General features: G+C 38.1%; 1 protein-coding gene across 1 annotated transcript in view; it reads left to right on the plus strand.

The window, feature by feature from the left end:
- Nucleotides 1-24,112, plus strand: part of LOC133654316 (kelch domain-containing protein 8B-like) — a 356,145-nt gene that overhangs the window by 191,501 nt on the left and 140,532 nt on the right. The window contains exon 5 of the mRNA XM_062054614.1: nucleotides 15,319-15,543. Within this exon, the coding sequence (XP_061910598.1) occupies nucleotides 15,319-15,543 (225 nt within the window). The remainder of the gene's footprint in view (nucleotides 1-15,318; nucleotides 15,544-24,112) is intronic.

Raw genomic sequence — 24,112 nt, forward strand, 5'->3', positions numbered from 1 at the left:
CGTACAAATGTTTTGAATTAGATTTTCCTCTAAGGTTATATTTCTCCATTTAACTTATCTTTTGAAAATGTACACTGTTTAAAAATATATCTTGAAGTCCATCTATCCATTTTCTACCGCTTGCATTAAGTCGTCACGGCAATTAATTTTCAGACACGGTCGGAAATTAACTTCATAAACATTATATACAGTAGATTCACCCGGTCACAACATTATGTACACCTGCATCCTCTGCCATCGATCTGAATAAAACGGCTACTATTAACAGCAATTATGTCAGTGCATGTCGGTGTTATTCTGCACATGCCACGATTAGATCAAAATGTGTTTCCCGAGCGCTTAACTTATTGTCGAATTAAGTACGTCCACCTCGCTGTGAGGTCATAACGTAGCCAGACTGCAAAATGCCGCAAAGAAAGGCATCCAAAACTGCGTGCATGACCCTTATGATTTGATATATTCAGTATCTCTTTAAGTTAATATCATTTATAACATTATTATTGGAATTCAAGAAACATTATAATTGGAAATTGAAGCCAAAGTATAAAGTATAGCTGTACTTCTGTGTCAGTAGTTCTTTTGCCCGCAGTGCTAAGTACATTGAACAGTTAGGTGTGCTATTGATGTGCAGCAGATGCACAAAGTCGTGCTTGAGTCAGCAACTCAGCAATCAGGCTTTGAGTTGTCTGCTGCCCTGACATGTCTCTGAAGATGGAGAGCAGCCACACTCAATGCACCGACTGATGGTAGTTGAAACGCTATGTCAGAAACAAGTAGGGATGGGTACCAAACTCAGAACTCTTAGAGGTACCGACCGAGTACCATGGGTATTCAGTAGTACCAGTACATGTGAAATCAAACGGTACCATAATATATATATATATATATATATATATATATATATATATATATATATATATATATATATATATATATATATATATATATATATATATATATATATATATATATATATATATATATATATATATATACACTACCGTTCAAAAGTTTGGGGTCACATGTAAATGTCCTTATTTTTGAAGGAAAAGCACTGTACTTTTCAATGAAGATAACTTTAAACGAGTCTTAACTTGAAAGAAATACACTCTATACATTGCTAATGTGGTAAATGACTATTCTAGCTGCAAATGTCTGCTTTTTGGTGCAATATCTACATAGGTGTATAGAGGCCCATTTCCAGCAACTATCACTCCAGTGTTCTAATGGTACAATGTGTTTGCTCATTGGCTCAGAAGGCTAATTGATGATTAGAAAACCCTTGTGCAATCATGTTCACACATCTGAAAACAGTTTAGCTCGTTACAGAAGCTACAAAACTGACCTTCCGTTGAGCAGATTGAGTTTCTGGAGCATCACATTTGTGGGGTCAATTAAATGCTCAAAATGGCCAGAAAAAGAGAGCTTTCATCTGAAACTCGACAGTCTATTCTTCTTCTTAGAAATGAAGGCTATTCCACAAAATTGTTAGGGTGACCCCAAACTTTTGAACGGTAGTGTACATATATATATATGTATGTATGTATGTATATATATATATATATATATATATATATATATATATATATATATATATATATATATATATATATATATATATATATATATATGAATATGAAAATATATATATATATATATATATATATATATATATGTATATATATATATATATATATATATATATATATATATATATATATATATATATATATATATATATATATATATATATATATGTATGAATATGCATATATACATATAAGTATACATGTATATGCCGGTACATATGTACATGTATATACATGAATGTATGTATATGTGTTTATACATATATATGAATATTTGTATGAATAAATATACATGTATGAATATGTATACATAATATGTATATATAAATATATATGTATAAGTATATATGTATGAATATGTATACATGTATTAGTATATACAGTATGTTTAAGTATATATGTATGAATATGTACATATGCATTAGTATAGATGTATATGTAATATATGTATAAGTATATATGTATATGTATGTTTATGTGTATATACATATATATATATATATATATATATATATATATATATATATATATATATATATATATATATATATATATATATATATATATATATATATATATAAATATGTATTTTTTTAATCGATTAAAAAAATAAAATACAATTTGATTAAGACTTGTTAGACGTAAGAATCGTGATTGATTTAAAAATCAATTTTTGGACACCTCTAATAGGGTTGTCAACATTAACAAGTTAACTCATGTGATTAATCACAAAAAATTATCGCATTTACCATGTACACATTATCTTAACCTTATATGGTCAGTGATCAGATCAGTGCAGGACCTTCGTTTTGTGAGGCACATGCACTAACCCCTGTTCCACCGTGCTGCCCAGTGCTAACCAGTAGTTCATCTTCTGTATATTCAGCTTCAAAAAGTATAAGGTAGTCAATCCTCATTTGTCCAAAAAAATAGTCATATTCGTCGTCTATTACCAAGTCTGCCAAGATTAGTACACACCCGAGTTTGTTGCCGGAAGTAGAAAGTGCGTTGCTGTGAGTAGTGAAATAAATGTGCCCAGGAAAGTTCCGGTAATGCTTAAAATGACCAAAATTCGGCAACTATTGTAGATGTTACATATTGTTATGAACGTGTTTGTTACTACGTTATTGCAGCGTGTATATAAAATGTTTGATTGTGGGTTTTGAAAAAGTTTTGCAGGGCTTTGAAGGCTTTGTAATCCTCCAGTTCTTTAGTCCCACATTGTTGACTGTAAGGCTTCCCACTCACTTCAACACTGTCTCACTTTTGCAATCCATTTCACTGGCTTCCTCGCTGACCCTCTTCTACATGACCCTCTTTCGCATTTGCCGAAGTTCTCAATGCTTTCAATCACCATTTGGACGCCCGCTTTGCACATATGATTCGAGTGTGAAAGCGAGCGTGTGTCTTCAGTCCGAGTGAGCGATGGCTGCTGGTGGTGATGACACTTCACTGAATGCCAAACAGGCTTCAGGCTAGGATTAGTAAGAGGAAATGAAAAAATGCCAGGACAAGGGAAATATTTGCACCTTTTATCTCGACCACGGCGGGACATTTGAGTTGATTGACTATAGATTGGATCACTAATTTACCCTTTCATAAAATTAATTCATCCGTGGGATGTAATTAATTTTCATTAAATCAGAGGGAAGGACAATATCCACAAAATCTCTTTTTTTTACTATAATTAGTTGAAAACAATTTTGTGTGAATTTTACCCTGCTTGGCAGCCCATCTAAGCAGCAAATCAGTCAGGCCTAAACAGGGGCGGATTAAGAAATTTTGGCCCCCTGGGCCTGACATGGTCTTGGCCCCTCAACCCCCCGCACGTGTGGGCGCACACACACGCACGCACTATGCAAGAAATACTGTATACTGTGAACAGACATGCACACTGTACTGTACAGAAGAGTGCACATACTGCACACACACTATTAGGTATACCACACAGACACTGACAAGCACAGGTTTCACACAGACACAGGGGGAGGGGATAAATGGCCTAAAAATAAACATTTTGGAAAATGATTACGCCCACTTCAGTGATGGTGCATTGGGTCATTTGAGAGATATTATGTATTGGAAGTTGGTAGCTATCATGAAATAAACCCCCCACCCCACCCAAAAAACTAAATCGGACATGATTTTTGCCCCCTTTTCCTCCCTTCTATCATTAAAAATAAAATAATATCTTAGGAAAACACTTTGGCATAACGGCAGCTGTGCAGCAAATTGAGGCTCAAAGTCTGTATCTATTTGTGGTTAAGCTTGAGGAGAAGGAGAAAGGTAAAATGATAACATGCATCGGAGAGCACCACAAAGAAAGGTGTAGGCCAGTTCATGGTACAAGGGCTGCATGCAGGTCAAGATAGCCCATTTCCAAGAATGCTATAGTGGCTGGACAGGCACTGGACATGTCCTGAACTCAGTGTCAGACGTGGCTGCCGAATACTTGGATGAAGTGAAGCAGCTGACAGATCTCATGCTGCCCCATCTGAAGACTGTCCTGGCCAGGCAGAGGATGGATGAGGAGACCTTCCCAATGGACCCTGTCAGTGAACAGGCTAGTAACATTGATGGCACCCCTGTGCACAACATTGGGATGGAGAGACAATGTGGCAAGGTGGACTACAAACTGAAGAAGTTGGGCACACTGAACGCAGTCAATAGGTCAATAATTTTACAGAAGAGCCAGGAGCTTCAGAGGTTTCAAGGCAGCAGCACAAGCAAAAAGGGAGGTTGAACTCAACTGGAGTAAATTCATGAAGGCAAAATTCGAGAGTAGGGCAGATGAGAAACAAGAGATGGCTCAAAGAAAGGAGACTAGACATGCTGGACACACTGAAATCTTTTGATGGCCCCTTCACGATAGTGGGGAAGTTGAAAAGTTCCTTGTGGATGAAAGTCTGCACAAGAATGCAAAGCTGCAGAGAATGAAGCTTGAGGTTCAGTTTGCCAGAGAAAGCACCAAGCTTCTGCCTAAAGTCAATCCTATCTTCACAATCCAGGTGACACTTCCCAGAAATGGCAAAAGTGCAATTCTCCAAGTCATAATGGATACTTAGAATTTTATGGTGGTGGTAAGTATTCATGAAAACAGGTAGCCTAACATTAGTGAATGGGTGAATTCTGGAAATAACCTAAAAATCTTACACAGTGCACCTTTAAGCAAGGGGTTTCTTTCGTGCTTTCAATTTTGCAAAATCATCCACCACATCATTGAAGTCCAACTCTCTTGTCAGCTCACTCTCAATTGCCATTAGAGATAACGCATTTAATCTTTTCTGAGTCATTCTTGTGCGCAGCTCATTTTTTACTCTTGACAAAAGAGAGAATGAGCGTTCTCCCTCACAGTTACTGACCGGTAGAGTGAGAAAAATCTGTAGCGCAATGTATGTATTAGGAAACGTAGGCTGTAGTCCAAAATGTATTATTGTTTTGAGCAGTCCTGAAGGGGTCCTCTCCTCATCAGTGTTGTTGAGCTGTATAAAAGATTTGAACTGTATAAGCTCCTGTCCAAGACTTTCATTGAGGTCAGATGGGTATGATTCAGTGAGAATCTTGGCCTTGTGAAGGACTGAAGCATTGGACTCTGTATCCAAAGAGAAAAGGACACTGAACAAATTGTTCAGATGTTTGTAGGCCTCCAGACGGTGATTAAGGCTTGAACTCAGTTGATCAATAGAGGCAATAAATGTCTCTATTTGAAACAGTTGCCTTCCCTCAAGCACAACATCTGGGGATGCTGATTCATCAGCAAACTTTTTACGTTTCCTCGTCCGTTCAGCCCTGTAAGATGGGGTGCCACCCAACATGTTTAAGGCTTTCTGCTCAAAATGATCAAATAGATCTCTTTGGGAGAGAACAAAGGTGCGCAGAGATTCCAGCAATCTAACTGCTGTACCAAGGTCCATGTCTGCTTTTTGAAGTTGCAGACTTGTGGCCTGAAATCTGGACAGAACAGTGTCCCAAAAGCCTGCCATGAAGGCCATCTCAAGTGAATCCAGCTTCCGCACTAGACTGTCAGCTTCAGTTCGTGTGTCTCGTTTCTCTGTGTCATCAGTGGAAATAACCTGTAGTGCTGCTTTTATTTTACTGTAGTTCTGCCACAGTGCTTTGGTAGATTCTGCACGGCAACTCCAACGCGTGTTGGATAAAGCTTTAAGTGTGAGATCTATGTTGGAATTGCCAAATACCCTGTCCCATCGGTGTGTGGATGCAGTTGTGAAGTTGTAAATAGACTGAATCAAGTCAAAATACTTAGAGACTTCATTTCCACATCTGTCAATGCTGTTGACTCCCACCAAATTCAAAGAGTGAGCTGCACATGGAATATAGTGTATTAATGGGTTGCTTTTCTTTAAGTGAGCCTGCAACCCATAATACCTCCCTGACATGTTGCTGGCATTATCATAAGCCTGCCCCCTGCAATTTGACAGCTCTAACCCTAGATTTTCCAACACAGACATGACACAGTTAGCCAAACTTTCACCTGTATGGCTAGTAATGGGCTCAAAACCCACAAAGCGTTCAACAACACTGCCCTCTTTGCTAACAAAACGGAATATGAATGTCAATTGGTCCACATGAGATAAATCTGGGGTTGAATCCACAATGATAGAGTAGTATTTGCTTGCTTGCAGTTCATCTGCTATAGCCTGTTTGGTTTTTGCACCCATCAATTCAATGAATTCCTCACAAATGGTGGAGGACAGATATGAGGTATTACCTCGACCCATCTGCCCAAACTTTCTGATGTGATCCTTTAGAAAGGGATCAAATTCAGCCAGGACCTCCAGAATACCAAGGTAGTTCCCATTGAGAGGAGACCCTAACGATTCATTTTTACCCCTAAATGCAAGGCCCCTTTCTGCAAGGAATTTAATGACTGCAACAACTCTTTGTAACACCTGCCTCCAATAGCTGCTCTCTGCCTGAAACTGTTTGAACAGGTCTGCATCAACTGTGGCACCTTTGGCGCGGTTCAAGACTGCTTGCATGCAGGTTATGTGCTCAGCACTTCGCTCATGTTCACCAAATCTTTCTGAGTGTTTCCAATCACAATAGCCTGTCACAAAAGAATGCGTTTTTGGGGAAAACAGTTTGCATGCAAAGCAGTAAACATTACCAGTAGAGGGAGAGTACATCAGCCACTCTCTTTGTACTCGTTGTCCATTGGGCAAGTGTGAAGTAAAATGTTCATTGTTTAGGCATCGGGTTTTGCCTCCTAGCCCACTGTTCCTCACAGAAGCTGGATAATGGCTGTGACGGTTGTGAAATGATTTTGCACCTCTTTGAATAAGAACTTCCTTCATTGACTCAGTGAGGGTCTCAGCCCATTTAGCGGGATCACTAGGTAGAGTTGTCACTGTAGATGGTGTTGAAGAAAGATTCAGCTCATTTTCTATGCTGTCCAGAGGTGCAGTGACCTCACATTCATCCGAGCAACTGGCTACTGCTGAATTGGTTGAATCATAAGCATCAGAAGCATTTGGTTCAGTGTCTACACTTGTAGTGGTCTCAGGATCTTGGGAGCTACATGCTAGCTCAGGTGCATTGCTAACCTTAGCTGAATTTGCAGTAGCATTTATAGAATTGCTTTCAGCAGATGTCTTTGTACTGAAGAAGCTGGAGATATTTGGAACACTCTCAAGTAAAACTGATTCCTTTTTTTTCTTTTCTTGCTGAATTTTTTTTCTAGCTCCTCCACTTAAACGTTTATGATCCATATTTCCCTTCTTTCTTTGCACATTGGCTCTTTGCCTATCACAACAGATAAACCAACTATGTGTGTGTGTGTGTGTGTGTGTGTGTGTGTGTGTGAGTTTGTTTGTGTGTTTATGATCGGTGCTGCTTCCTTCAAGTGTGTGAGGTGATTTAGAAAACTAGCAACCCAGCATCAACACTCCAAAGCAGAGAATAACAGCTTACTAGCATAGACAATTGAGAGCAGAGAATCAACTGATTCGTCTGATAGACAGCAGGAGAGCAGAGTGGTCAGTGATGATCGAATCAAGAAAATGTCTAAATGGCAAGGGAACAGACTGATTTGTACTGAGGAGAAAGAGAGAGAGAGCCAATTACAGTGAAATATATTCCAAAAGAGCCAAGTGACTAGCTGAAGGCAGGGACAAATGCCTTGGAGTGACCAACAAGAGTGCAAAGTACCAAATGGCAAAATGTGGAAAGACCAACAGGCAGATCTGCTTTTACCTCTTATCTTTACAACCAAAAAGTTGCTAAATGATGTTTTCAGTCGCTAGCCAGGTATGGCCAAAAGACGCGAAATCTAGCGGCAAAGTCGGTCAATCACACTGACAGTGAAACAAATATTTTGAAAAGATAATAATTGTACACCTTTGTGCACTTTAGTCTTCTATCTAAATATTTTCACAAAGGACACCAAGGCAGCTTGCTAGCTATGATGGGAGCAACAATGTCTGATAGACAGCAGGAGAGCAGAGTGGTCAGTGATGATCCAATCAAGAAAATGTCTAAATGGCAAGGGAACAGACTGATTTGTACTGAGGAGAAAGAGAGAGCCAAGTACAGTTAAATATATTCCAGAGCCAAGTGACTAACTGAAGGCAAAGACAACAGCCAGATACCTTAGCAGAGACCAACAAGAATTCAAAGTACCTAATAGCAAGATGGCGAGACCAACACAATAAATTGTATTAGGATTTAATTTATTAACGTTAATCTTAACAGCCAAAAAGTTGCTGAATAATGTTTGTAGTCGCTAGCCAGGTATGCCCAAAACAAGAGTCGCTAAACCTAGCAGCAAAGTTGCTTAATTGCAACACACTCTAGGATTCAGGGGAATTAAGGATAATAAAGATATTAATTGTACAACTTTTTGTACTTTTTTTCTAGTTTTTTGAGTCGCCAGCCATGTATGGCCAAAAGTCGCTAATTGAATGCCAACGTTGCTTAATCGCCAACACACTGGGACTCACTGAAGGACTGACTGAATAAAAAAGATAATTAAGATAATTGTGTACTTTTCTCTTCTGATATTTTCTCTAAGGACCCCAAGCTATCTGCAAGCAGCAATAATGTCTGACAGACAGGAGAGCAGAGTGGTCAGTGATGAATGGCAAGGGAACAGGCTGATTTGTACTGAGGAGAAAGAGAGAGAGAGAGCCAATTACAGTGAAATATATTCCAAAAGAGCCAAGTGACTAGCTGAAGGCAGGGACAAATGCCTTGGAGTGACCAAGAAGAGTGCAAAGTACCAAATGGCAAAATGTGGGAAGACCAACAGGAAGATCTGCTTTTACCACTTATCTTCACAACCAAAAAGTCGCTAAATGATGTTTTTAGTCGCTAGCCAGGTATGGCCAAAAGACGCGAAATCTAGCGGCAAAGTCGGTCAATCACACAGTGAAACAAATAATTTTAAAAAGATAGTAATCGTACAATGTCTTGTACTTTTGTCTTCTTTCTTAATATTTCTCAAAGGACACCAAAATGTCGCTATCTGCAGGCAGCTTGCTAGCTATGATGGCAGCAACAATGTACCTTAGAGTGACTGACCAACAAGAGCTCAAAGTACCTAATGGCAAAATGTGGAGAGACAGACACAATAAATTGCATTAAGATGAAGAGAACTGTTGCTATTATTAATCTTAACATCAACCAGAAAGTCGCTAAATGTCACCAGCCAGGTATGGCCAAAAGTCGCTTAATTGGCCACACACAGTAACAGAGAAACTAACAAAAAAAAGATCATAAAGATAATAGTTGTACAACTGTGTGTACTTTTGTCTTCTTTCTAAATATTTTCCCAAAGGACACCAAAATGTTGCTATCTGCAGGCGGGAGCGTGCCTATGTTCCCCGGGTCCTATGTTCCCCGGGTCCTATGTTCCCCGGTTGTTCCTGGGTCTTTGTATGCGACCGGGGAACTTAGGACCCTTTTTCTAAAAAAGGGTCCTATGTTCCCTGCATTGTATCTGGCGAAATTGCGAAATTGTGCCCTGACCAAAACCATCCCTAAACCTAACCTGTCACAGGGCGTTGTGGAGCACTTTTTTTTGGCGAAATTGTGCCCTGACCAAAACTATCCCTAAACCTAACCTGTCACAGGGCGTTGTGGAGCACTTTTTTGGCGAAATTGTGCCCTGACCAAAACCATCCCTAAACCTAACCTGTCACAGGGCGTGCGGCAGCAGATAGAGCAACTCAAACGCGAACTTCCTTCCTTCGACAACTTAAACGCGTCTCTGTCATGCGTGTCTGCGTGCGTCTTACTTAGTCGCGCATTGGAAGCAGCGGGGAACATAGAACCCTTTTCTGGAAAAAGTGTTGTACGTTCCCCGCAGCGGGGAACATAGAACCCTTTTTTTTAAAAAGGGTCCTTAGTTCCCCGGTAGAGGGGAACATAGGACCCGGGTAACATAGGGACGGGGAACATAGGGATGACCCGCTGCAGGCAGCTTGCTAGCTATGATGGCAGCAACGATGTCTGCCAGACAGGAGAGAGTGGTCAGTGACGATCGAATCGAGAAAATGACAAAATGGGTCAAAGACCAAAAAGTTATTAACTGACAGCAGTGACAAATGTCAGACTGTAAACTTTCTCGAAAGAAAAGGACAAAATGGGAAGATGCTGATAATAACAGCAAAATGGAAAATATAAGAATTTCCAAGTAATGCTCAACTCAAGTGTGTGTGTGTGTGTGTGTGCGCGCGTTAAACTTCTTGTTGAATGATTTCAAATTATCTCTGAGTCTGAACTGAGGGAAAGGAAACCAAATTTTGAGCAGTCTCTCACGAGTTCAAAATACCAAATGAGGAGATTCTAAAAGAACAGACCGGTTTATGAAAGACTTGATGGGGGAGGGGCACAGCTAAGAATACTTGAGTGAGATTCTGTGATCCAAATTCGAGATAGAGCTTTTTGATAATGATAATTTGTCAGAGTAAGGTTGTGTAATCAAAATTTGAGAATGAGCTTTGTCAATCAATCAAGAATATTTGCATTAAGTTCTGTGATCAAAATTCAGAAACAACCTTTAATAATTGATAAAGAATATGTGAGTGAGGTTGTGTGATCCATCCAATTTGAGAATTAGCTTTGATAATAATGATTGAGAGCCTCTGGCCCTCTGTGGATCATGGCCGCGGGGCCAATTTTGCCTGGCCCCTTGGGGCCTCTGTGGGTCGTGGCCGCGGGGCCAAGTTGGCCTGGCCCCTTGGGGCCTCTGACCCTCTATGGATCGGGGCCAAGTTGGCCTGACCCCTCGGGGCCTCTGGCCCTCTATGGATCATGGCCGCGGGGCCAAGTTGGCCTGACCCCTTAGGACCTCAGGCCCTCTGTGGGTCGCGGCCGCAGGGCCAAGTTGACCTGGCCCCTTGGGGCCTCTTACCCTCTATGGATCGTGGCCGCGGGGCCAAGTTGACCTGGCCCCTTGGGGCCTCTGGCCTTCTGTGGCTCGCGGCCGCGGGGCCAAGTTGGCCTGGCCCTTTGGGGCCTCTGGCCTTCTGTGGGTCGTGGCCGCGGGGCCAAGTTGGCCTGGCCCCTTGGGGCCTCTGACCGTCTATGGATCGTGGCCGCGGGGCCAAGTTGACCTGGCCCCCTGGGGCCTCTGACCCTCTATGGATCGTGGCCGCGGGGCCAAGTTGGCCTGGCCCCTTGGGGCCTCTGACCGTCTATGGATCATGGCCGCGGGGCCATGTTGGCCTGGCCCCTTGGGGCCTCTGGCCCTCTGTGGGTCGCGGCCGCGGGGCCAAGTTGACCTGGCCCCTTGGGGCCTCTTACCCTCTATGGATCATGGCCGCGGGGCCAAGTTGGCCTGGCCCCTTGGGGCTTAAGATTATTATTTTTGCAAAAGTAGTTTTGCTTGGGTCGCGGCCGCGGGGCCAAGTTGGCCTGGCCCCTTGGGGCCTCTGGCCCCCTGGGCCTGGGCCCGGTAGGCCCGGTCATTAATCCACCTATGGGCCTAAATAATATTGATAATAATGGATTAGATTTATATAGCACTTTTCTTGACACTCAATGAAATGTTCCCATCATTGTAAAGTCAAAAATTGTTTTTTGTTATTTTTGACAAAAACAAATGTTTTTGTTTGTACTTTTTTAGATTAATTTACTTGAAAATGATTTAATGTATTTCTTAAAAAACTATTCGATTTTTTTTTTGAAAACACAATTTGTTTAAATATTTTATTAAAAATACTTTGGATTTTTTCAAATGAATATTCTTTTTTTTTTTTTTAAATCTTTTTTGTTGTTGCAATATTCAGTTCACTTTCAGTTTATTTGGAACATGCACACGATACAATAGTAATGCATCACATATTTCCAGTTGTTTCATTACGGCACGTCCGAAAAGGAGTAGGAAGAAGCAGAGCTTATTTAATCCTACCCCTTTTCATTCCATAGCAATTCTGTCCAATGTTCTTGTTCTCTGTAACAGAACAGTGAATAAATAAATAATAAATGAATAATATAGTAAGTAAACACATATTAAATACATAAATAATATTTATCTCAAAAGAAAAAAGAAAAAAAAAAGTTTTTCCTTTGAAATATACCCAGGGGATTTTTACCCTACCTTATTCAAATCTAGTTTAGTTACAGTATGACAGCAAACTAAAATAGGACGTCTATGCAATGCCAAACATGTTTTTTTATTATTAGACAAATTTGCTTATCGTGTTCATCAAAAGAGCATAATTAAAATGCTATTGAAAAGTGAACCAAATTAAATGAAAATATCATAAAAATTCACAAGTATTAAATTGGATATATATAATGTTTTAAATAGTCTGGCAATTTTGCAATATTTCATAATTACTTATAGATGGCTCTTCACAAACGGACAGTGCTGTCTTCATGTTTACTAACAATGGCTATGGCAGCCCATGTCAGCAGCAAATTGTTACGATGGACCGGGGATATATAACTACATTTTTTGGGGAGGCCACGTTTCCTTAAAGCAAAGAACCGGTAGGCTGAGCGTCTTCAATTTCCGTTAGTCTCATTTTGTATATTCTGGAGAACCAGCGTCCTCTACAGTAGACATTTGATTTTGATTAAAAAACATGTGTCAGAGTTACAGTTACGATAGCCTATTTGTTCAATGATAGCTAACGTTAGATCAGGGGTCACCAACGCGGTGCCCGCGGGCACCAGGTAGCCCGTAAGGACCAGATGAGTAGCCCGCTGGCCTGTTCTAAAAATAGTTCAAATAGCAGCACTTACCAGTGAGCTGCCTCTATTTTTTAAATTTTATTTATTAACTAGCAAGCTGGTCTCGCTTTGCCTGACATTTTTAATTCTAAGAGAGACAAAACTCAAATAGAATTTGAAAATCCAAGAAAATATTTTAAAGACTTGGTCTTCACTTGTTTAAATACATTCATTAATTTTTTTACTTTGCTTCTTATAACTTTCAGAAAGACAATTTTAGAGAAAAAATACAACCTTAAAAATGATTTTAGGATTTTTAAACACATATACCTTTTTACCTTTTAAATTCCTTCCTCTTCTTTCCTGACAATTTAAATCAAAGTTCAAGTAATTATTTTTGATTTATTGTAAAGAATAATAAATACATTTTAATTTAATTCTTCATTTTAGCTTCTGTTTTTTCGACGAAGAATATTTGTGAAATATTTCTTCAAATTTATTATGATTAAAATTCTAAAAAAATTATTCTGGCAAATCTAGAAAATCTGTAGAAACAAATGTAAATCTTATTTCAAAGTCTTTTGAATTTCTTTTAAAATTTTTGTTCTGGAAAATCTAGAAGAAATAATGATTTGTCTTTGTTAGAAATATAGCTTGGTCCATCCATCCATCCATCCATCTTCTACCGCTTATTCCCTTTGGGGTCACGGGGGCGCTGGAGCCTATCTCAGCTACAATCGGGCGGAAGGCTTGGTACACCCTGGACAAGTCGCCACCTCATCGCTTGGTCCAATTTGTTATATATTCTAACAAAGTGCAGATTGGATTTTAACCTATTTAAAACATGTCATCAAAATTCTAAAATTAATCTTAATCAGGAAAAATTACTAATGATGTTCCATAAATTTTTATTTTTATTTTTTCAAAAAGGATTCGAATTAGCTAGTTTTTCTTTTCTTTTTTTCGGTTGAATTTTGAATTTTAAAGAGTCGAAATTGAAGATAAACTATGTTTCAAAATTTAATAGTCATTTTTTTTCGTGTTTTCTCCTCTTTTAAACCAGTTCAATTAAGTGTAAATATCATTAATTATTAATAATAACATAGAGTTAAAGGTAAATTGAGCAAATTGGCTATTTCTGGCAATTTATTTAAGTGTGTATCAAACTGGTAGCCCTTCGCATTAATCACTACCCAAGAAGTAGCTCTTGCTTTCAAAAAGGTTGCTGACCCCTGCGTTAGATGCTAAACTTTGCCAAATGGCTATCATTAGCTGACAACAAACATAAGAGATCAAAAGGGGGGATGTTGGGATTTATTATGCTGGGATATAATTAAGATAATGAAGGATGACGTGATTAAGAAATGTTTAGTATATATATATATATATATATATATATATATATATATATATATATATATATATATATATATATATATATATATATATATGCTTAGAATAGACCGTGCAGCTAATCATATCCTCTAAGTTCCAGTTGGAACTGGATCCAAGTTCAAGCACATGCACATTCACTCTTATCGTCCACATTCGTGCTACTGTTGATGTGGCTTCTTCACCGAGGTCTGAAGGACAACACCAGATATGAAGTCAGATTCCAGGAAGGAGAAGGCAGAGGAAGATTCCATGCATGGAAGCAGACACCTCATTGCATATTCATACATTGTGATATATATTGTAAGAGCGCGAGGGGGAGGGCGCCTCCGGACTGTCCTGTGTAAGTAGCCGTATTGAAGGACAACACCAGATATGAAGTCGGATTCCAGGAAGGAGAAGGCAGAGGAAGATTCCACGCCTGGAAGCAGACACCTCATTGCATATTCATACATTGTGATATATATTATAAGAGCGCGAGGGGGAGGGCGTGTCCCAGACCGCCCTGTGTAAGTCGCCGTATTGAAGGACAACACCAGATATGAAGTCGGATTCCAGGAAGGAGAAGGCAGAGGAAGATTCCACCCCTGGAAGCAGACACCTCATTGCATATTCATACATTGTGATATGTATTGTAAGAGCGCGAGGGTGAGGGCGTGTCCCAGACCGCCCTGTGTAAGTCGCCGTATTGAAGGCTACTAGGGACAGATAGCGCTCTGACAAATTGTATTACAATTGTATCCAATAGGGAGTAAATACTTCTGATTTTAAGTTTATGCATCATGTCCTCTTTATACATCTCCTGGCTCCAGATTAAACAAATACGTACAACACCATGAAATGTTGGTGCCCTCTAGGTGGCGGCTCAGATTTGCAAAGAGCCTCTTTACAGTAGATGTTATTCTATTCTGTGTTAAATGTGTTTCATGTTGCACGATTGCATCCAGTAAAATTCCTTGTTTGTGAACCCGCTCTCAAACAATGGCAATGAAAACTATTCTGATTCTGATTCTGATTCGGATGTCCTTGCAACATAACGCTGTTGAAACAAGCCATCAAACTCCACCTGATGGTGTGCAGCAGGAGGTCCGTGCAGCAGCATGCCGAGTGTAAATCCGACTGGCTTTTATTGTTTACAAGGCTTTTAAATCATTCAGCCTGGACAGAAGCTGAATTTTTCTCCCCGCGTCATTCCCAGGCGGCCGCCAAGGAAAGATGCCGGTGACGGCGCTGGAGGCGTTTGACCTGGAGATGAAGAGCTGGACACGCTACCCCTGCATCCCCAGCCGGAGAGCCTTCTCCTGCTGCGCTACCAACGAGCGCAGCCTCTTCAGCTTGGGGGGGCTTCAGCAGCCGGGGCCGCACAACTTCTACTCCAGGCCTCACTTTGTCAGCACCATGGAGGAGTACGATCTGGATCAAGGTGAGTGGTCGGCTTTAAAGAAGTTAATCTGTCGGTCTCCACGTGGACCTACAGGCGGGCTTTACCACAACACACAAGGGCAGCTCAAGGTGGTGGAGTCACACTGACAGTGACTCAAGCACGGAATGCAAATATTTGCAAATCATTGTATTCCGTTTATATTTACATCTAACACAATTTCCCAACTCATATGGAAACGGGGTTTGTAGGTGGCCATATTGGCTGTACAGATTGACTTTACAAAATAGAAGGGTGGGATACTTCTCTGTTGCCTTATTTGTATTTGACTTTATTAAATGGATTTATATTATTATTTGGAGCAGCCGGGCCGGAGCAGGAGGAAAAAAAGGAAGAACGAAGGGGAAATTGCAGGGACAAGAAGGGGGGATAAGACGGAGAGACAACAACAACAACAACAAACACAACAACAACAGAACAGCATCAGCAAATAGTATATGTACAATAATGATGGTAAAAATGATAGCAAAGAAGCAGTTAGTGAAGTAAATATTAATAACACAGAAACGACAATGAGCATTATTACACTACACATGGAGCAATACAAATACCAATAGAAATATCACTATTAAAAATGGATACTAACAATAATTGACCTCTATTATCACCAATACAGTTGTTTCCAATGCAACAACACATATATGTAATGATAACTTCAAAAACAAAAGAAAGCAGATAAATGGAGGGGAAGGCAGAGAAGTGAACTGTATTAACCTTGTAGATTGTTATAGTAACAATAGGTTAAGCCAGGGGTCACCAACGCGGTGCCCGCGGGCACCAGGTAGCCCGTAAGGACCAGATGAGTCGCCCGCTGGCCTGTTCTAAAAATAGCTCAAATAGCAGCACTTACCAGTGAGCTGCCTCTATTTTTTAAATTGTATTTATTTACTAGCAAGCTGGTCTCGCTTTGCTCGACATTTTTAATTCTAAGAGAGACAAAACTCAAATAGAATTTGAAAATCCAAGAAAATATTTTAAAGACTTGGTCTTCACTTGTTTAAATAAATTCATTATTTTTTTTACTTTGCTTCTTATAACTTTCAGAAAGACAATTTTAGAGAAAAAAATACAACCTTAAAAATGATTTTAGGATTTTTAAACACATATACCTTTTTACCTTTTAGATTCCTTCCTCTTCTTTCCTGACAATTTAAATCAATGTTCAAGTAAATGTATTTTTTATTGTAAAGAATAATAAATACATTTTAATTTAATTTTTCATTTTAGCGTCTGTTTTTTCGATGAAGAATATTTGTGAAATATTTCTTCAAACCTTTTATAATTAAAATTTAAAAAAAATTATTCTGGCAAATCTAGAAAATCTGTAGAATAAAATTTAAATCTTATTTCAAAGTCTTTTGAATTTCTTCTAGATTTTCTGGAAAATCTAGAAGAAATAATGATTTGTCTTTGTTAGAAATATAGCTTGGTCCAATTTGTTATATATTCTAACAAAGTGCAGATTGGATTTTAACCTATTTAAAACATGTCATCAAAATTCTAAAATTAATCTTAATCAGGAAAAATTACTAATGATGTTCCATAAATTATTTTTTTAATTTTTTCAAAAAGATTCGAATTAGCTAGTTTTTCTCTTCTTTTTTTCGGTTGAATTTTGAATTTTAAAGAGTCGAAATTGAAGATAAACTATCTTTCAAAATGTAATTGTCATTTTTTTTGTGTTTTCTCCTCTTTTAAACCATTCAATTAAGTGTAAATATCATTAATTATTAATAATAACATAGAGTTAAAGGTAAATTGAGCAAATTGGCTATTTCTGGCAATTTATTTAAGTGTGTATCAAACTGGTAGCCCTTCGCATTAATCAGTACCCAAGAAGTAGCTCTTGCTTTCAAAAAGGTTGGTGACCCCTGGGTTAAGCTTTGTCAGCGTGCCATGTGTTACCTAGTTTCCCCTAGGGCAGGGGTGTCCAAACTTTTTCCACTGAGGGCCGCGCACACTGAAAAATCAAAGCAAACGGTGGCCATTTTGATATTTTTTTATTTTAAAAACCAATACAATATATGTATAAAAAATATACATGTAGGCCTCCACTCAGGCTTGATCCCGGGGACCCCAAAGGGTTTTGTTAAAAAAAAAAAAAAAAAAGTGTCATTATTCAGTATTATTATTTTTATTATTATTCAAGTTTTAAATCTCTAGATCAACATTAGGTCTATCTGTCAATATAACGTTTTTAAAGATTTAAGTCGTATGCTCTTTTTGTCAAAGAAATCCCTGTTTTTTAATGGAAAAAACACAAAATATGCAATATTTTCACCCAATAACATTTTTAAGTGGAATATTTGAGATTATATAATAATTGGAGCCTTAAAAATGTCAATAATTCATAACACCATTGATTTTAATTCATTATTATTATTTGAGCGATGACACTTAAAAACAAATCACACAAAAATGATTGGGGAACCAAAAGGGTCCTACTCATTAAAGTGTTAAAAAATAAATTATACATTTTTTTTACTGTTTACTTTTAACACAATAATCTCGAGATCAACTTCAGATCTATCCGTCAATTATAAGTTGTATTGTTGTTTATGTTTTTTGTTTGTTCGTTTTAGGCCCTTCTTTAAAAAAAAAACAGCTCAATTTTTTTATATGGCAAACACAAAATATGCAACATTTTCCCAAAAAAATATCCCAAAGTGCAATATTTAATGTGACATAATTGGAGCCTTGGATAGGTCAATAATTTATAATAACATTGATTTTGATTCATTATTATTTTTTGAGCGATGACACTTAAAAACAAATCACACTAAAATGATTGGGGAACCAAAAGGGTCCTACTCATTAAAGTGTTAAAAAATAAATTATTCATTTTTTTTAACTGTTTACTTTTAACACAATAATCTCGAGATCAACTTCAGATCTATCCGTCAATTATAAGTTGTATTGTTGTTTATGTTTTTTGTTTGTTCGTTTTAGGCCCTTCTTTAAAAAAAAAAAAAAAAAAGCGTGAATGTATATGTACATGTATGTATATATGTATGTTTGTGCAGTGAATGTATATGTACATGTATGTATATATGTATGTTTGCACAGTGAATGTATATGTACATGTATGTATATATGTATGTTTGTGCAGTGAATGTATATGTACATGTATGTTTATATGTATGTTTGCACAGTGAATGTATATGTACATGTATGTTTATATGTATGTTTGCACAGTGAATGTATATGTACATGTATGTGTATATGTATGTTTGTGCAGTGAATGTATATGTACATGTATGTATATATGTATGTTTGCACAGTGAATGTATATGTACATGTATGTGTATGTGTATGTTTGTGCAGTGAATGTATATGTACATGTATGTATATATGTATGTTTGTGCAGTGAATGTATATGTACATGTATGTTTATATGTATGTTTGCACAGTGAATGTATATGTACATGTATGTGTATGTGTATGTTTGTGCAGTGAATGTATATGTACATGTATGTGTATATGTATGTTTGTGCAGTGAATGTATATGTACATGTATGTGTATATGTATGTTTGTGCAGTGAATGTATATGTACATGTATGTATATATGTATGTTTGTGCAGTGAATGTATATGTACATGTATGTGTATATGTATGTTTGTGCAGTGAATGTATATGTACATGTATGTGTATATGTATGTTTGTACAGTGAATGTATATGTACATGTATGTATATATGTATGTTTGTACAGTGAATGTATATGTACATGTATGTATATATGTATGTTTGTACAGTGAGTGTACGTGTGGATGTACGAACTTTGAGTGTGTAGGTATGTACTGTATTTGCGTGTATTTGAGCGTAGGTACCTATGTATGTATAAATGTGTGTATGGGAGTTGTCCTTCTTTATAATGGAGGAGCTTTAACATCACTGCAGATTCTGCACCAGCGGACCAATTTAATCCACTCAACTTAAAACACAAACACCCAAGTCTGCAGCTAAATCCCAATGACAGGCTGGTACAAGTTTTATGTTCAACTTTGGGGATTAGTTTTGGACCCAATGTTGTTTAGTTGTCAAGATTAATCAAAAGTTGCAAAAAAAAGTTAAAGTTTGACCACCAATTTCCCTCTGCTGTTAACTTTTTGTACCAACGCTCAAATTGCTGCAAATACTGTCCTCTATACAGTATTCAAGGACGTTCAAAGCCCCGACCCGCCGACCAGATCCAGCCCGAGCCTTTTTTCTGGCCCGTGGGACCATTGGAAAATCATTGTGCATCGGTTCTGCATGGCGAATTTTAGCCCATAAGAACCCCGACTCACTCTCCCAATATTACCCCATGTACAGTACAGGCCAAAGGGTTTGGACACACCTTCTCATTTCAATGCGTTTTCTTTCTTTTCACGACTATTTACATTGTAGATTGTCACTGAAGGCATCGAAACTATGACACCTGTGAAGTTAAAGGCCTACTGAAAGCCACTACTAGCGACCACGCAGTCTGATAGTTTATATATCAATGATGAAATCTTAACATTGCAACACATGCCAATACGGCCGGGTTAACTTATAAAGTGACATTTTAAATTTCCCGCTAAACTTCCGGTTGAAAACGTCTATGTATGATGACGTATGCGCGTGACGTCAATGGTTGAAACGGAAGTATTCGGACACATTGAATCCAATACAAAAAAGCTCTGTTTTCATCGCAAAATTCCACAGTATTCTGGACATCTGTGTTGGTGAATCTTTTGCAATTTGTTTAATGAACAATGGAGACTGCAAAGAAGAAAGCTGTAGGTGGGATCGGTGTATTAGCGGCTGGCTGCAGCAACACAACCAGGAGGACTTTGACTTGGATAGCAGACGCGCTATCCGACGCTAGCCGCCGACCGCATTGTTGATCGGGTGAAGTCCTTCGTCGCTCCGTCGATCGCTGGAACGCAGGTGAGCACGGGTGTTGATGAGCAGATGAGGGCTGGCCGGCGTAGGTGGATAGCTAATGTTTTTAGCATAGCTCTGTGAGGTCCCGTTGCTAAGTTAGCTTCAATGGCGTCGTTAGCAACAGCATTGTTAAGCTTCGCCAAGCTGGAAAGTATTAACTGTGTAGTTACATGTCCATGGTTTAATAGTATTGTTGATCTTCTGTCTATCCTTCCAGTCAGGGGTTTATTTCTTTTGTTTCTATCTGCATTTGAGCCCGATGCTATCACGTTAGCTCCGTAGCTAAAGTGTTTCGCCGATGTATTGTCGTGGAGATAAAAGTCACTGTGAATGTCCATTTCGCGTTCTCGACTCTCATTTTCAAGAGGATATAGTATCCGAGGTGGTTTAAAATACAAATCCGTGATCCACAATAGAAAAAGGAAAAAGTGTGGAATCCAATGAGCCAGCTTGTACCTAAGTTACGGTCAGAGCGAAAAAAGATACGTCCTGCACTGCACGCTAGTCTTTCAATCTCACGTTCCTCATCCACGAATCTTTCATCCTGGCTCAAATTAATGGGGTAATCGTCGCTTTCTCGGTCCGAATCTCTCTCGCTGCTGGTGTAAACAATGGGGAAATGTGAGGAGCCTTTCAACCTGTGACGTCACGCTACTTCCGGTACAGGCAAGGCTTTTTTTTTATCAGCGACCAAAAAGTTGCGAACTTTATCGTCGATGTTCTCTACTAAATCCTTTCAGCAAAAATATGGCAATATCGCGAAATGATCAAGTATGACACATAGAATGGATCTGCTATCCCCGTTTAAATAAAAAAAAATCATTTCAGTAGGCCTTTAAGTATTTCATGTTATTATGAATGTGCCTGTTATGTATAGAAAACATTGATGTTTGGCTGTTTTACGACTTTAAGAGTTAGAATTCATAACAAAAAAAAAAACATATACGTTTGTCTTACATAAGGATTGTGAATTATAAGCAAACTTTAAACAAAAAAGGGCTGTTCCTCTTTAATGACATTTAGTAATAGTAGAAAGTTATCAAAATGTTTGCCTGTACATTAAATAAAAGTCCAATAATAAGCGGTGATAACTTATTTTTACCCTTTTCTACCAGTTATAGATCATGTTAAAATGCTTTTAAAAACATGGCTAAAACCACCTGCACATTACATAAATGTCTTTAAAGGCCTACTGAAATGATTTTTTTTTATTTAAACGGGGATAGCAGATCCATTCTATGTGTCATACTTGATCATTTCGCGATATTGCCATATTTTTGCTGAAAGGATTTAATCGAGAACAACGACGACAAAGTTCGCAACTTTTGGTCGCTGATTAAAAAAAGCCTTGCCTGTACCGGAAGTAGCGTGACGTCACAGGTTGAAAGGCTCCTCACATTTCCCCGTTGTTTAAACCAGCAGCGAGAGAGATTCGGACCGAGAAAGCGACGATTACCCCATTAATTTGAGCCAGGATGAAAGAGTTGTGGATGAGGAAACATGAGAGTGAAGGACTAGAGTGCAGTGCAGGACGTATCTTTTTTCGCTCTGACCGTAACTCAAGTACAAGGGTTGGATTCCACACTTTCTCCTTTTTCTATTGTGGATCACGGATTTGCATTTTAAACCACCTGGGATACTATATCCTCTTGAAAATGAGAGTCGAGAACGCGAAATGGACATTCACAGTGACTTTTATCTCCACGACAATACATCGGTGAAGCTCTTTAGCTACGGAGCTAACGTGATAGCATCGGGCTCAAATGCAGATAGAAACAAAAGAAATAAACCCCTGACTGGAAGGATAGACAGAAGATCAACAATACTATTAAACCATGGACATGTAACTACACGGTTAATAATTTCCAGCTTTGCGAAGCTTAACAATGCTGTTGCTAATGACGCCATTGAAGCTAACTTAGCTACGGAGCGGCGGCGGCGGCGGGCGTTGTAGCTTTCGACGACACCCCGGCCGCCATCAGAGTCGGCGAGAAACATATATTTCCCCAAAGTTACGTACGTCACATGCACATAGCGACACGCACGTACGGGCAAGCGATCAAATGTTTGGAAGCCAAAGCTGTACTCACGGTACAGAATACTGTGGAATTTTTCGATGAAAACAGACCTTTTTGTATGGGTACCAATACTTCCGTTGCCGCCGTGACGTCACGCGCATACGTCATCATACATAGACGTTTTCAACCGGAAGTGTGGCGGGAAATTTGAAAATGTCACTTTATAAGTTAACCCGGCCGTATTGGCATGTGTTGCAATGTTAAGATTTCATTTTCATTTCATTTCATTTCAGGTTATTTCTATCTTCATTATTTGTTGGGAGAAAAAAAAGACTTATTTTTAAATGGAATGGCGTGTGCAAAGAATCATTTATAAGAACACGTTTAACATGTAGACCAGGAGTCACCAACCTTTTTGAAAGCAAGAGCTACTTCTTGGGTAGTGATTAATGCGAAGGGCTACCAGTTTGATACACACTTAAAAAAATTGCCAGAAATAGCCAATTTGCTCAATTTACCTTTAACTCTATGTTATTATTAATAATTAATGATATTTACACTTAATTGAACAGTTTAAAAGAGGAGAAAACACGAAAAAAATGACAATTAAATTTTGAAACATAGTTTATCTTCAATTTCGACTCTTTAAAATTCAAAATTCAACCGAAAAAAAGAAGAGAAAAACTAGCTAATTCGAATCTTTTTGAAAAAATAAAAAAAATAATTTATGGAACATCATTAGTAATTTTTCCTGATTAAGAATAATTTTAGAATTTTGATGACATGTGGTTAAAATCCAATCTACACTTTGTTAGAATATATAACAAATTGGACCAAGCTAGACAAATCATTATTTCTTCTAGATTTTCCAGAACAAAAATGTTAAAAGAAATTCAAAAGACTTTGAAATAAGATTTAAATTTGATTCTACAGATTTTCTAGATTTGCCAGAATAATTTTTTTGAATTTTATTCATAATAAGTTTGAAGAAATATTTCACAAATATTCTTCGTCGAAAAAACAGAAGCTAAAATTAAAATGTATTTATTATTCTTTACAATAAAAAAAATAAATTTACTTGAACATTGATTTAAATTGTTAGGAAAGAAGAGGAAGGAATGTAAAAGGTAAAAAGGTATATGTGTTTAAAAATCCTAAAATCATTTTTAAGGTTGTATTTTTTCTCTAAAATTGTCTTTCTGAAAGTTATAAGAAGCAAAGTAAAAAAATTAATGAATTTATTTAAACAAGTGAAGATCAAGTCTTTAAAATATTTTCTCGGATTTTCAAATTCTATTTGAGTTTTGTCTCTCTTAGAATTAAAAATGTCGGGCAAAGCGAGACCAGCTTGCTAGTAAATAAATACAATTTAAAAAATAGAGGCAGCTCACTGGTAAGTGCTGCTATTTGAGCTATTTTTAGAACAGGCCAGCGGGCTACTCATCTGGTCCTGACGGGCTACCTGGTGCCCACGGGCACCGCGTTGGTGACCCCTGATGTAGACTAATTCTAATTTCCAAAAAAGACAGACTCTCTGGATAGTACTGAGCCTGGAGCATGAATTAGATCTGCTCCATGCTCATAATCCTAACCCAAATGAAGGCAGATTATGCATTAGTTGAG

Source organism: Entelurus aequoreus, linkage group LG07 (genome assembly GCF_033978785.1).
Source record: "Entelurus aequoreus isolate RoL-2023_Sb linkage group LG07, RoL_Eaeq_v1.1, whole genome shotgun sequence".
Lineage (NCBI taxonomy): Eukaryota > Metazoa > Chordata > Actinopteri > Syngnathiformes > Syngnathidae > Entelurus > Entelurus aequoreus.